The 15,746-nt window shown below is 39.0% G+C and overlaps 1 protein-coding gene across 3 annotated transcripts in view; it reads right to left on the reverse strand.

Annotated features, from left to right (window-relative positions):
• Positions 1-15,746, reverse strand: part of KIF13A (kinesin family member 13A) — a 128,210-nt gene that overhangs the window by 56,089 nt on the left and 56,375 nt on the right. For all 3 annotated transcript variants that reach the window (XM_054985607.1, XM_054985606.1, XM_054985605.1), the window contains exons 7-15: positions 13,780-13,867; positions 11,852-11,986; positions 10,699-10,811; positions 6,427-6,538; positions 5,393-5,605; positions 4,975-5,085; positions 4,255-4,389; positions 2,989-3,119; positions 382-468 (exon numbers count right to left, since the gene is read on the reverse strand). In XM_054985607.1, coding sequence (XP_054841582.1) covers positions 382-468; positions 2,989-3,119; positions 4,255-4,389; positions 4,975-5,085; positions 5,393-5,605; positions 6,427-6,538; positions 10,699-10,811; positions 11,852-11,986; positions 13,780-13,867 — 1,125 coding nt within the window. The remainder of the gene's footprint in view (positions 1-381; positions 469-2,988; positions 3,120-4,254; positions 4,390-4,974; positions 5,086-5,392; positions 5,606-6,426; positions 6,539-10,698; positions 10,812-11,851; positions 11,987-13,779; positions 13,868-15,746) is intronic.

Consider the following 15,746-nt stretch of genomic DNA (forward strand, 5'->3'; position numbering starts at 1 on the left):
ACCTCTGAACATTTTGAATGAACTTATGAACTTTTAAGGTTTCCCAGACTGTGAATCTGGAAATTCTTACGACAAACTGACTGTTTTGAATTCTATGGAAATATTGATTGAACCTGGATTATTTGATTATTTATTATATATCTTTATAATGCACTGAGAGGCACCGGAGAAAACCTGTCTGCGAAAACATTGTTTGTATGGCTTGAGAAAGCAAGATGGGTTGAACATAGCATACAGGCGATACATAACCTATATTAAACAAGGGAATGCACAGTAATTGTGCAAATGAATAAAAAATACCATCTACTCAATAGAGCAGTAAATAAGTGCATACATTGGTTATGGTTCTATAAGACACAGAGAGACAAAAACAATTGCTACCTAAAAAAGTGGTTGTTTCCCCATAAGATTCTATCGCCATGCCAGAGCTGTGTTGCAGAACATACCAATGTACCATTTACACAGGATCTGAAAATAAAATGCAAATATTGATAAAACAAGACCCAGATCATCCTCTCTTAGATGAGTTTTCCATAACAGCAATTCCAGTCCTTCACATGTGTATCCATCCATAGAAGCTCCTAAAGACAGAGAAGCAGATAAAGCACCATATGAAAAAGTTAGGATAGAGAAGGTGTGCATATAGAGTTCCTATAACTATTATTGATGCCAGTTCATAATACTGAATGCCTAAGAAAGTAGTCCCCAACGGTGCCATGGCATCTGCCAACACCTTTCTTGGCACCCGCCCACCAAGTGTTTTTAGAATATGGGTGGGGCTTTTGCTTCTGATTGGCCACTTGAGCTCTGACTGGCTGTACAGATTTTAAAAAAAACATTGCTTTGGCAGCAGCTGCTATCACAGCATAAGCATCTTCACTGTGTGACTGAAGCTATATGAATGCAAGAAAACATTTTAAAACAATACATTCATTTTAAAAGGCATCTTGTTAATGGAGTCTCTGCCTGAAATGAAGAGTACTATTAGAGTTATTCATGACTTCACTCCTTGACATTTTGTGGTTGACTCTGCCTCCTGCAGCAGCCATTTTGTAGTTGCACTGACCACCCTGGGTCAGAAGAATTCTAGGCTCAAAAAGGATGGGGACCTGTCCTAAGAGCAGTTGCCATATTTTCAGTGTTTGTTGTTTACTTGCCATTTCCTTCCAAACTTGGAGCATACTGCAGACCCACCACTTTTTAATTTCACTTTCCTGCCTGTCCAAAGGTCCCAAGTGAGCATCAGTTAACAGATGAGTTCCTATTTTTACTGTGTTTTCACTTGAGGAGTGTTCCTTGATTCAGCAACAGGAAACCCCTACTAGGAGAAACTTCAGATACCACCAATCCAGTTCTACCCCCTCTCCACAAGTTAATCATACATGATGTGAATGCACAGACCTTGGCTAAGTCATGAAGGCTACAACAGAAGGCAGATTCCCACTGACTAATGATTACTGACGCTGACAGCTCCTTGCTGCAACAAGGGAAGTACAGCTATTTTAGCAACAAAACATGCAGCATATATGTAAATAACTGGGTCACAGTATAAGTAGCCTGCACAAACCTAGTTAAAATCTCCTTAATGATGCTCGTACACAATTCTTCCCAAACCAGGCTACTCTAAATGAAGAAAGTTTATTCCATATTAGCCACAGCTAAGAAATAAAAATGTCTTCATTTCTAGCTTTGAAAACAAAATTAGAAAGTCTATGAAGTAATTTCCACCTTGGTTTTTAACCTTCATAGAAGGGAATATTTAAAATATCTGATTACACAGTTTTCCAAGTATGATGTACATATTAAAACAAACAAAAAGAGTAACCTGAAACAGCTTTCACCTCCACACCACCAAGAAGTTACTTTTAAGCTCCTTAAGAGTCAGCAACGAAATGACTCATTTATTGTCAGCTGTAGCTCTGGCAACATGGTTTGTACCTACTTAAGCATTTTGGATGAAGCACAACTTAAAGCCTATTCAGTCATAATTTTTTCCAGCAACATGCTGCTTTGTTCTTGCCAGTCAAAATGACTAAATGCAATCCTATCATGTTGAATACCATCTGTTCACTTCTGTGCTTTTAATTCATAACACTACAAAAACAAAACAAGATTCAGCTTGCAGAAAATATAGTAAAGCCTATTCGAACAAAATGTGCTCATTCATGTATGTTCATCATATTTTATGATGTCCTACAATTTGTCACCATTTCTTTAAGTGGTAAAATAGTGTATCTGTAGGAAAGTGCAAAGCTCATGCTAAAATCAGGTCAAAATAGGTAATTTATATCAGATAGCAGTCTTATTAAAATATTTTTTCTACTAAGTTTCTGATGATTTTTTTAATACTGCAAAAACAGTTTAGAGAAAAGAAATATTAAAGTACAATTAAACCACAACTAAATTAATTAAACAAGTACCTAAAACAAACACCAGGTTAAGTGAAACAGATATCCTGTATTCTACTTAAATTACAAAGGAAGTATTTGAGTGATGAAGAAGGAAGTAACTTGATTAAAAAGTCACATTCATAAATAAATTCCTATTGCCAAACTACAAGACAAAACAAATCAAACTATTTCAATTGAGGCTGTCTAAAAGGAATAAGGACATCCTTCCCTACTCACACCTAAGAGACCTTGGTTATATAGTTCACACACAGCCCAAGCCAGAAGGAACCTAGAGGCAGAACTAAGTACTGGGATCCATCATATGGTGAGCCTGCTGGTGCAGGCCACAGGTGAGAGGTTGCTCCCCATGGGAATTCTTGGTGGAGACTTCAACATTGCTGCCTTCCTGCTAAGTTTATTCACATGCCTAAGATTTTGCATCAGCTAGGAGCTTGGAGTCTCTCTCCTTGATTAAATAGAGGTCTCTGATGCATAAGTGATCCTCTGGATCTTAACATTTGAGAATCTGTGAATTGAGTCACCAGATAATTTTATATGTACAAGATTTTACAGGGGAAATTAAGCTCACTTTGCTTACCTTGCATTTTCTTTTGGCGAGAGAGAAACTTCCCCGTCTGTTGCAATATCTATTACACAATGTTCTGGTTGGATACCTATTCCAAACAGCTGTATATCCTGAGATGTATCTGCGCCAACTCTGGTGTGATCCTCATTAAAAACAAATGCAATTAAAATTAAACTTGCCAATTATATTATTGTGTAAACCCCGCACTGAAGCCTTATAATCAATTTCATTTGTACAGTGAAATATTATTTTTTGACAAAAACAATTTACTGTCCTCCTAGACAGCATTCTAGGTGATTTCCCACAAATATTTAGGAATAGTATTATAGGAGTACCAATACTATGAATAAAATATGAATTCCTATCACAAAATGAATATTTCTTATCTTCTTGCTGCAGCCCTACAAAAATCTGCTCCTAAGGGCTAAGAGACTTTTAAGAACAATGTTAGATGTGACAAAGGAGGCTGCAACTAAAGATGGAATTTCTGATGCCCCACTTGAGCAAGCAAAAATAGATCCAATCCAAGTATCTTTGCAAACACTGTTTGATTGTTAATATTTTAAACAGAAAATACTGGAACATTGTTCAGTGTATTAGAAATGTTTAAGAAAATATGCTTTCTCTGCTTCCATCATGAACAAGAATTAAAAAGGGCTAGAGTTAATCATAAAAATCATAATTTGGTAACTGAAGCTTAAGTTCATTCCAATTGCATTATACTAGAGACTTGAATCTGTACAGTATGATACATATGAGAAGAGAAAAAAGGTAGAGCTCAATGTACAAAGCTTACTAATATATACATTGATGAGTATGCATATTAATATATTGTATACATATTTTGAATTAAGCCAGCTATTTGGTTTTTTTCCCTGAGGCACATGAGTTTGATACCTAAATCCTTATCAGAGGGAATAGACTAATACTGTGTGTATAACCAAACAGTGCAAGTTTAGAATTTAAACTTGAGTCTCTGGACCAAAAGTATTAACAAAATGTTAGTGGAAGAAACCAGCTGGAGACCACTTTAGATTATTCTTTTCTAATCAACCACAAAGCAGCACTAATAGGAAAAAAATCACAATAAATTCTCAATTCCAAAAACTGATTACAAAAGTATGTTTTTATTGCCAATCTTGCTTAGTAGATAACAAATCTTCAACAATTTTAGTGTTCACGTTTTAGCATCCAATACCATAATATTTTGATTCAGCTAGTAAATTAAAAACAGAAGCTCCAAAACATTTGTCATTCACTTTGCAAATTCTTTTTTACCTTTAAATAATAAACCAGTAATTCATTGAGTGCAGGGTCTGCATTTAGATTCACCAGATAGCATTTATCTTCCCCTACTTTGATGCCAGAAGATTCAAGGGAGATACCCATGCTTTCTAGTTGCCTCTGTCTTTCCTGAAAAATACACAGAATATTTTAAACTCACAAGACACAATCAGCTTGAGCAGTATCAAACCTAAACACAAAGCAAATAAAAGCAAAATGCATATTAATCTGCATTAGTTAAAGTCCTCATTGTTCCTACAATAGTGCAAAAATCCAGCTCTTCAAGCAGTGAAACTATGACAGCAATGTGGGTCAAACCAGGAACTCCTTCCTTACTTTGTATCTCAGTCATAGCCAGCATGCTATGTCAGCAGAAGTGAGCATGGACTACTTAGTACTCAAATATTCAAAGCAGTAAAGTCCGAGCTTTTGAACTTATTTTGCATTCCGTCTTCTACAACCGGTGGCTGAGAAGTTCAAGTCAACTGGGTTTTTTGTGCACAATATACCAAGTGCACCACTATTCTATTTAAGAACTAGACTGTGCTAGCAAACTAGCAGTATAGGGTTTGTACAAACAATATTAAAACAAACAAACAAATCTGGCAAATACCAACAAAGTTCACAGCCAGACCAGTGTTGTAAATAGTTGTATCTTCCATAAAGTGATATTTATTTATACCAGTCAAGTATTTACCATAAAGGAGAAAATACCTGTGCAATTTCTTCTGTTTTCCTAAGCTTCTCCTCCCAAGTGACAGTCAGTTCTTTTATTAGTTTTTCAGATTCCTCCAATTTTTCCTTTAACTCTGGTGCCTTCATAGCCTTAAAAGCCAGAAAATGACAATTATTGATAAATGTTTTTAAAAGGATGAGACCGATGAGCAGCTACCTACTCTTCATTCTAGTTGTATTCCTCCCTTCTCACAAGGACTTCAGAGAAAGATTTTATCTTCAAAATTCTGTGAAGTGCAACTCTTATAGCCATTCAAAACCATTTCAGAACCTATTTTAGATCTATTTTAAGTGACAGAATTATGTACATATCCATTTGTTGTAAGAGTTATATAATCAAAAGCATACAATATGCCATTGAAAATGATCAGTTATGCAACTTTCCAGTAATTTTTACCTCTGCTTGAGAAAGTTGTTCTTTCAGTTTTTCTACTTCTTCACGCAGTTCTCTGATGACCCTGGCATTTGGATCTTCATTTACTATAGCATGATTAACTATTCTTTTGGCTCTGTCTGCGTATCTCAGTGTAGAGAGTGTCTCTTCATAATTATCAGCAGCTGGACTGATTGTAGCTATCATGGCTGTCTGGCTATTTCCTCCCAAGTTGTCCTATATGGTATTTATATAAAATATCAAATATACAGAATAGATTGAAAAAGCTACTCTTAAATGTACTACCAAAAATTACCATATTTTACACATACCATTTCAAAATTAAGATGTACTACTCAACCACATCTCTTTAAAAAGCTATAGAAAATTATCTATAAAGAATATGTAACCACAGAAAGAAAACTGTAATAAGCCAGTTTAACAATTAAACTTGAACAGGCTATGACAAATTTCCACAGTTAGCAAAACAGAATATGGAAGACAGCAAACTGGAAACATTTGAGCCAGCAAAATAAGAACTGGGATAAGCATTTGTCCCTCCTCCCTTTCGCGAGTAACTTAAAACCCTGACATTGCAAGAATTAAGACAAAGGTCTCTCTTGAGCTTTGGCCTGCAGTCTGTGGCCAGCATTGTGAGCCAGTGGAACAAGCACCAGTCTGGTACGAACTCATGGTTCATCACTGTTTTAAGACTGTACTGTGGGCCTGTTCCATTGCATATTTTTGTTTAAATCTGTATTGTTGACATGTATTTTACTTTAGAAGCTGCTCTGAGAACCCAGTGTGGGAGAAAAGCCGGATAAAGTATCTTGTGGAAGCGAGGATGGAGGACCAAAGAATGGCCCTACAAATTTCTACTGGAGGGACATCTCCACATATGGCAGCCCTCCTAAGTGAGCTTGGAATAAGGATGTGCTCTCCCTAAGTTAAGATGAAGGTGGAAACCTTAATCACATCATGAGTCCTAGTAAGTGGAAGACAGGACACTCTATGAGCTTTCCATTTCCCCTTCAGCAAGAAAGAGAATTGTATTTTACCTTGAGAAGCCAGGTGAGTACAGAATCTCTGTAAGGCACAAACTTGTTTTTCCCCTTCCCAGCTGCTTGGTCTGCAAGTGATGAGATAACCAAACCTAGTGTTGAGAGTGACCTAGGGAGGCAGCAAATTGTCATCAGCTGGAACATGTAACACAGATATGAGATTTGGCAAGATACATAATAATAGCTAATTTGGAAAAAAAACAGACTGCAGCATAAAAGAAATGTGTGAAGAAATTAATTTCAATCATAATATGAATCACAGAAGTTATAAAGACTGAGGAGACATTTCTGAGAAGCTTATGGGTTTCTGAATCTAAAGAGCATTAACAAGCAGCACACACTTCAAGGTCAGAAGGAGCATCAATAGTAGATTGTAATAGGACTACTATGTAGTACCACACACAGTCAAAGGAAAGACCTCCCAGACATGGAGTAGATACAAGAGACAGAAGCAACAACAACAACAAAAGAGTAGGATTTCACAAGGAATGCAGTATTAGAAGAAATAACCATTTAAACCCAATAAACTGTTTAAACCAGTTTTGCAATAGAAAGCTTCACTCCAAACTAGCAATGACAATTTAATAAATGAAAGACATTAGAGATTAGTAAACCTTTAATTCTACTTGGCTTTTAAATAGTCAGTATGTTAAAGCATACTTCTGCAAAGGAAATAATTATATTTTCTGCACTTACATGCTAAGAATTTTAAAGGTGCAATAAATAAAATAAAAAGAGGTTTACTTTAATATACCTGAAGTCATGTAACTAGCTCAACATATTCCATATTATATTTAATATAGTTATTATACTGTATAATGATCATTTAAAATAGCTAAGGAAAGGCATGGTCAGACTAGGATCTGGGAGACCCAGGTTTGAATCCCTATTCTGCCATGGAAGCTTGCTGGGTGACCTTGGGCAAGTCACAAACACTCAGCCTAATCTACCTCACAGGGGTATTGTGAGGATAAAATGGAAGAGAGAAGAATGATGTAAGCCGCTTTGGGTCCCCACTGGGGATAAAAGTAGGTTATAAATGAAGTAAATAAATCTATAAATAATAAAAATAGTGCTGCAGTTCCATTGAGATGTTACAAACATCTACTATTACGAAGGGCACAGATGCAGCTTGTTCTTGCATTCTTCCCTCCCTCCTTTGTTTGCACACAGGAGAGGATTGAAGGCTTCCTGGTTTGAGAAGCCGCCAGTCAAGTGCTAACTTACCATGACATCTAAATACAGATGCCTGGGCAAACTAGAATTAGTTTGTATTGTCAAAGGCTTTCATGGCTGGAGAACGATGGTTGTTGTGGATTTTCCGGGCTGTATAGCCATGCTCTTGGCATTGTACCTCCTGACGTTTCGCCAGCAGCTGTGACTGGCATCTTCAGAGGTGTAGCACCAAAAGACAGAGATCTCTCAGTGTCACAGTGACACTGTGAGTACAACAACAAGTTGTTAGGAGTGTGCACCAAATCAATCAATCAATAAATCTGGGAAATACAGATGTGAGTTTCAGGGATCTTAAACAAATCTGGACCTCCTGAAATCCAGGAAAGATTCTCTGATCTGTTTAAGACAGATTAGAGAATCTCACATTTATTTGACCATTATTCCCTCTAGGAAAGACTATCCACGGGCTATCCCAGAGGGTTGGGGGTATGTGTCATTTTTCAATCAAACTCCCAACAGTTTGCAGGGAACCTACTCCTGACTGTCCTCAAAAGACCCCCTCTCAAGTTTCAAGAAGTTTGGCCCCCTTAAAGAAGGTGGCCCCAGCCTCTCCATTATCCACTATGGGGAAAACTATTTGGGAGCTATCAGGGGTGGGGGTGGGTGGGCTGGAGATAGCATTTTTCAAGAAAACTTCACAAAATTTGCAGGGACCCTACTCCTAACTGTTCTTTAAAGACCACTCAAGTTTCAGGAAGATTGGACCCCAAGGTCCAATTCTATGGGCCCTTGAAGAAATAAAATGTTTCCTATGGGGGAAACATTTCCAAGCAGGCTCTCAGGAGCAAAACTGCCAGTAGCTGAAGACACACTCTCAAATGCAACCTCAACCCAGAGAAAGCCCAACAGAACTAAACTGAAGTCCACCCACAACCTAAGCTCCTTTGGACAAGCTGCCCAGCCACTCTCCATTGTTTCATTGTTTCCAAGCAAGATCTCAGGCAGAAACACACAAGGGCAAGGCTGCCAGTGACCAAAGACACACTCCCGAAGGCAAGAGAAAGCCCAACAGAACCCAACTGAAGCAAGGGAATGGATGGAATCCCCCAGAACCAAAGTAAATCAAGGGGACCAACATCAAACCAGAGAAACTTGTTAAAACAGAGAATTCCACACACACCAAACTGAAGCAAGGGACACCATTGCAACATAGCCCAACAGAATCATGTCACTCTCAGAAACCAAGTAGACAAGGAGAGCTTCTGCATGGATTGGCTACTTACACCCCCTCCCTCTTGGAATCCCTCAGATTTAACCAGACTGGCAAAAATCCAGCTTTCCCCTTAAATCCCAGATCTGGATTATACACTACTACAAATTATGCTTGTGCAAGTCACTGACAAACAGAAGTCTGCTGTGACCTTTGAATGCGTTTCTGTAGCGCCTAAAATGAACATATGAAATACTTCCATACAGCTTCCAATTTTATCTTTCCTTTATACCAAAGAAGACTTGGCCACATCCTATTGAACTACATGCAGGAAACAAATTCTGAATTAAAGCAGAATGGAGAAAACGTGTAACAGAATGGAGAGTGAATTTGCAAATACAGATAACTTCAATATGCGTCATTCAGTACACAAATAATAAAATACTATTACAAACTGCCAGAATGATTCATTCACCCATTCTTTCCATGCAAGATAACCTTCCTATTTTCCTGTGTTTTCCTGGTTTGGTAAGTACAGCCATAGAAATACTAAAGAACACACAGTCTTTCATATTTATTAATACTTGAGAGTTAATTCAGGCATTGGCTCATTTTGGCCTGCGAGGGGAAGAGGACTGCACAGTGGCCTCCTGTGACCAGTTTGCTCCATATCTTGCAGATAAAATGGCTCACATCCAAATGTGGATATTTGGACTCCTCATTAGCACTGAAAGGATCAGATGGTGCCAAGGTACCAGCTTGTCCAGATGTATGCAAGACCTTAGTTTATTCCATCTGAAAACGTGGACAGGATTCCTGGAGGTATGAGACCTACCATCTGCTTGCATAATCTATGTTTGGTACAATTTGGTATAATTTGGTACAAAATGCTTTCTGACTTCCCCAGGTAAGTTCAACTTCTGATGGATAATTCATACAGAAAAGTATCATAGTGTAATTTCACGCAATTCATTTTCTGTTCTTAGAAGCAACTGTCTTCTCAGGGATGTAAGAGGAGAGGGAGGGGCTATTGCCTTCTTGCATGCTTCTCAGGGACATCTGGCTGGTCACTGTTAAAAATATAGTGCTGCATTAGATGGACCTTAACCTTGGTTAAGAGATGGGTATGCACTCGCAAAGTGTTACAATACACCTTCTCTCCCCCATTAAATATTTTTGGGCAAATTAATGGGAGGCACATACACATATATGATGCACAAACCCTAAATATGGGCTTTTTGTGGGTTCATGTGTGGTCAAATGCTTCTTAAGAAAACAGTTAAATACATAAACAGCTTTACAAATCAGGCAGCTTTTAAATATTTTGTGGTCAGCGCTGTATAGCTATTCTTCCTAAAGAAATAATTATGATAAAAAATAGTGTCGTTATTTTCCTTGTTTCTATGGAACAAAACAATAGTTATTATGTTAAAGTGTCATGTAACTACTTGCCTCAGTTATGAGAGGACCAGGCTTTTTTTAAAGGCAACAGACCTTAAACTTTGGTTTGCTCTGTTAGTTATTCTTCTATATTTATAACACAATGCAATTAAGACTTGGAAGGACTCTGACATTGCAATATTCACATTTGCTCTGTGTTGCAAGCTGATGCTGACCACAGCTGCCTGGTAAATAGGTGCATAAGGATACTGTCATTTGGGAACACATTTTAATTAAAAGGACTGCTGTTGTCACTCCATATTAAAAGTTCTTACTTTAGTCATCAACGGCAAAAACCTACAGAAAAAGGTGATTTCTATTTGACACCTGAAGGCATAATTAGAACGTAGCCTAATGATTAGAATCTTTATTTGAAAAACCTTCTGATAAAGACACCTAGAAGGAATGTTTCTTTGGAAACTTAATTTCAACAGCATTCTTACTTGTTTATATTGCTGCCTTCTTTCAGACGTTCTCCTGCTGCTCCTGTTTTAGATACTCTTTCACTTCCAGCCAAATCCACTAGACTGACTTTACTCACTTTCTCTCCTGAGTTCTAAACAAAAACAATTAAAAACTCAAAGACTTCTAAAAATTTACATAATGCAATAACAATGAGAAGAACTGGAAGTATATTGATGTTCTTCAGCTATCTCAAGTAGTTTTTTTAATTAGTCTTGTTGTAGAGCTACTTTTACATTCTTTTACAGTAAAGAATTAATGTAACATCAGCAAATGCTCATCATTCCTTTGCACCCATTTTATTTAAGCATGCAAATACTTTAATTTTCCCAACTAAATGGTTTACAAGCAATACGTTTAGTAAGTAAGCCCATTTCTCACGTGATTATACATAATCAGCATCAAGTATTTGTGTAGTCAAAATTACTTTGATCTTCAGGCATATATGAAGACATCTAAACAGTTGTTAACAGAAGATGTATATTTGAAATTATCTTTCCACTCCAACCCCAAGAAAACAGGATTCTGCTTATCTGTAGGTGACATTCTTTGTGTGATCTGGTTGTGCATTCACACAAGTGAATTTGCAGGAATAGATCAGCCCACTGAAACCTTTTGGGAAATCAGATTCTACAGAACTCTGTCTTTCATTTAAGCCATGTTTTTAGCTTAATCCTGATCTCTAACATTTTAGCCATCCATGTGAACCAGAGATTTCCATGGAGCAATATTAAAACATTCCTTCTGTGGTGTACATCTTAGATCTCATTCAGATGCCAAGACAATGCTCAGTTTGTGATGGGTGCAATGTCTACTTGTTTTCTCTCTCCCTCCTATCCATCCTCTTGCTTGCTGTGCATGACTGAAAGCTTCTGTATTTAGGAAGCCTTCGATCAAGCTTCAGTTTTCAAATTCAGTATCCCAATTTGTGAGAAGGAAAAAAACCCTCTAATCTGACCAGATAACTGTATTACTTACGGCAAAGTGGAATTTGATTGAAAGCTTCCTAAACTTTGAGGCTGGTACCACTGTTTTAAATATTTACCTGGAAACATGTACCATTGAAATTGATTTAAAATTTAGTAGGTTTGGGCATAACCAATTTTATAGAAACCTTAGGCTCAATTGACTTACACCAGACTGCTGGTCGTAAAGTGTCTGAGTTACTATAATATTAAATACAGCATGGGAACGGCTGCTCTCCTCATTCATGTTGGTTGCTGCAACTGTTCGGGACTTGTTCCCTTCTGACATCAATGACTCAATATCCTGAAGCAAATCATAAGAGAAACAATGGATATGATAATCAGCTTGTAATTCCCATTAAGTTCTATTTTCAACTGACTCTGAACATCAAATCAGTCCAACATTACAAAATGTAAAACAATGCTGAGATGCATATTAAACTTCAGCATAATCTAAAGCATTACATGCTACATACATAGCACATTTTGGCTTCCTTCCTCATGGAACTCCCTTCTACTACAGACATAGGAAAATCCAGCCCAAAATTTCAGGAAAATGAAAGGTTCAGGTACTGAGGTTCAGAGCTAACCCAGAAAAGAACAGGGAAATTTCAGTGAATTTGGTAACAGTTGGAAAGCAGTAGATGTAACAGTCGAAACACATGAGATGAAATACCTAGGTTCAACTCGTGTTCTCTTACCTAAAGGTTTGTCGGGAAGTGTAGGCGTCCTTGCAGCTTAAAGTTTAGCATTTACAGAGCAGCAGGGAGAAGTGCAGGTGTCCTTGCAGCTTAAAGTTTAGCATTTACAGAGCAGCAGAGAGGGATGTGCGGGGGTCCTTGCAGCTTAAAGTCTCCCGGTGCAGCCAGGCGTCGCTCTGCAGGGCCAGGCCGGGTGAGGGGAAGGGAAAATGCCGTGATGCACCTTGAGAGTAGGAGGAAAGGTGCCCCACGCCTACACTTCCCTCCTCGCTGCTCTGTAAATGCTAAACTTTAAGCTGCAAGGACGCCTGCACTGTAAGTGCTAAACTTTAAGCTGCAAGGACGCCTGCACTTCCCGGCAAACCTTTAGGTAAGAGAACACAAGTTGAATCTAGGTATTTTGTCTCGTGTGTTCTGACTCTTAGTTTCCTACTTGAGCCTTCAGTATGAGGTGGGCTATCTAAAGAAAAAGTTTAAGCACACTTCTAACACATTCTCCCTGTCTTTAACTGCCCCTGAACATACAATGCCTACTACAAAAGGTATTTGATAATTAAATAGGTCGAGTCAAATCCACTTGGGCAAACAGTGTATCAATCTACTTTTACTAATACTATGTTTACTAACTAGCTTAAGAAGTTATTTTGCTTAGAATCACTACCTTTTATTGCATTTAAGGCTCAGATATGACACACAGACCAACTTTACTTCAACATGCTTAATGCTGAAATTTCACATTTAAGAGAGCTTCCTCTTTACTTCCTCCCCACATAAAAAAAGCTTAGGAGAATGAAGTTAGTTGATATATCAGTCTCTAAAAATTTGAAATATCTGCCAGAGTCTAGTAAATGCTAACATGATTCCCTCTCAAGAACTCTTGAGCATTTCTTACTTTGATTATTACAATCAGAGATATACAAGTATATTGTTAACTTTCTTTCTTAAGAATGCATATAATCAAACCAAAGAAAAATATATAATCAAGACACTACATTTATTTTGGAAAAGGCTTCTAATTGCTTGCCTTGCACAGAATTCATATGTAGATATTCTCTCAGATGAAAACAGAGACACTGCTTCATGCAAGCTCAACAAATAATGATGTGCTGTGGCTTCTATGTAAACTTTCTTCTTCTATGAGCAAAATCAAAAAGAGTCCTGTAGTACTTTTAAGACTAACAAACTTTATTGTAGCATAAGCTTTCGAGAATCACAGTTCTCATCAGATGCAAGAGAACTGTGATTTTCGAAAGCTTATGCTACAATAAAGTTGGTTAGTCTTAAAGGTGCTACTGGACTCTTTTTGATTTTGCTACGACAGACTAACACGGCTAATTCCTCTGCTTCTTCTATGAGGAATTCCATTAAATTCACTAGATATTTGTTCTTCACTTACCTCAAAGTTTGTAACGGCTAGTTGAGATAAACCATCTACATACGGACCCAACACTTTGTGCTCACGAACTTTGAGGGACTGTCGATTCCTTTGAGACAAAAAGATTGTCAGCCTAAAATTTACCAGTAACCACCATTCAACCTGTAAATTTCTGCTTCATCAGAAAATGTATTTTGAATTGCAATGGATCAATTATAATGACAATGTAGTTTATCTAGTCACTACCATTCGGCAAAGTATGAAACCCTCCTCCGGTCTAAGTAGCCTTCCTCCAGCTGAATAAGCTCTTACCTGATTAGTATATTTGGGAATCCCAATTAAATTGTAATTAAATCTGAGATTCTCAGACAGACTGGTATTGGCATTCCTGATTAATTCTGAAAATATCTGGAATAACTGGAGCTGTCATTTTAAAGGTCCTAGCCAACCTCCTCCCTTCACTACTGGAGGTTTTCCAGGCAAAAGGAGAGGGAAAAGGTGACTCTCAGGGGCAAGCAGCATCACATGTTACGGGGAGCTCAACTGTCTGTGCAATCATGATGATTCTCCCAGAGACCATGAGAGAATGTTATGATTGGACAGGTAAGATTAGACATGGGCCCGATCCAAAAAAAATTTCCAATTCAGCCGTTCGTGGATCTGGGCTGCTGCCGAACGCAGGCCACCAATTCTAAACGATCAACTATCGTTTCCGGTCCGCAATCGGGAATCGGGGAGGCCAGCGCCCAGGGCAACCGTAGTCAGGCGCGCGCGCGCGCACGCTCCTGAGTCGCCCACGCCCACGCAGCAAGCCGGCTGTCCCGGTGTGTTGCGGAGCTGGCAGCAGCACGAGTGGCTCGGAGGCTGCTTGCGCCGTTCACCTGCCCCGCAAGACAAGGGGCGGCCGGCTTGCCCGCACGCCCCTTGTCCTGGGGAAAGGCAAACGGCGCAGGCGGCCTCCCAGCCACCCGCACTACCTTTTGCCTTTCCCCAGGACAAGGGGTGGCCGGCTTGCCCACGCGTCTCTTGTCCTGGGGAAAGGCAAACGGCGCAGGCGGCCTCCCAGCCTCCCGAGCTGCCTTTTGCCTTTCCTTTGTGCCCACCCCCTTCCCCCTCCCTCCCCTGGGTTGCTGCTCCGTGGTTAGAAGGAAGCCTGCTAATCAAGGAAAGCTGGGCTTCCATTCGTGTTTCGAGGGCGACAGAAGGAGGGAAAACACAGCTCATTTCCCTGACTCCGTTGCCCTGGGAATAAATTACTAGCGCCAGAGTGTCTGCAATTCCGAACAGAAACTGACCCATCCGATGTCCCGAACAAGCAAACTCCCGGCCGCTGGATCGGTTGCCATGGACAGAACCAATTAGCTGAGTCACGATGGAGCAAACGCCAAAATCGGGGAGTTTTTCCTGCCCCTCCCTCCTTTTGCCCAAGAAACCTCAAAAACTGCTGCGACTGGGTGTAGCTTCAGGGAGAATTTTTTTTTTTAGTGTGTGCCTTCTACTGCTGGGATTCTCTGGTTCTGTTGGACTTCATTAGTTTTTCCATGGATGCTTTGGGTCAATGGATGCTCTTGCGTGTTTGGCTACGGATTCTTTGCCCTGGAGAAAGATGTTCTCCCCACAGGAAACAATGGAGAGTAGTTGGGGGCATCTTGTTCAGGGATGCGTAGAACTGAATCCCAAGTCTCAATGCAATTGAAACTTGGAGGGGTGGTCTTTAGAGGACAGGCATCCCTCATTGTGCTGCAATTGTGGTGATATTTGCTTTTAAAAAGCCTCTCTAGCCCTTCCTAGAACAATTCATCCATAGGGAATAATAGGCCTAGTTAATTTTGGAATCCCGAAAAAAAAACCCTGATCCAAATACTAAACCAGTATTTAAGGACCCAGATTTTGGGAATACTGATATTTATGGTCTTCCCAATATCTGAATCTGAAAAAATACAATTTTTAAAGTGCAACTCCTACTCTCTAAGCTTGAGGAAAACATC

This window comes from Eublepharis macularius, chromosome 7, assembly GCF_028583425.1.
Source record: "Eublepharis macularius isolate TG4126 chromosome 7, MPM_Emac_v1.0, whole genome shotgun sequence".
Classification (NCBI taxonomy): Eukaryota; Metazoa; Chordata; class Lepidosauria; order Squamata; family Eublepharidae; genus Eublepharis; species Eublepharis macularius.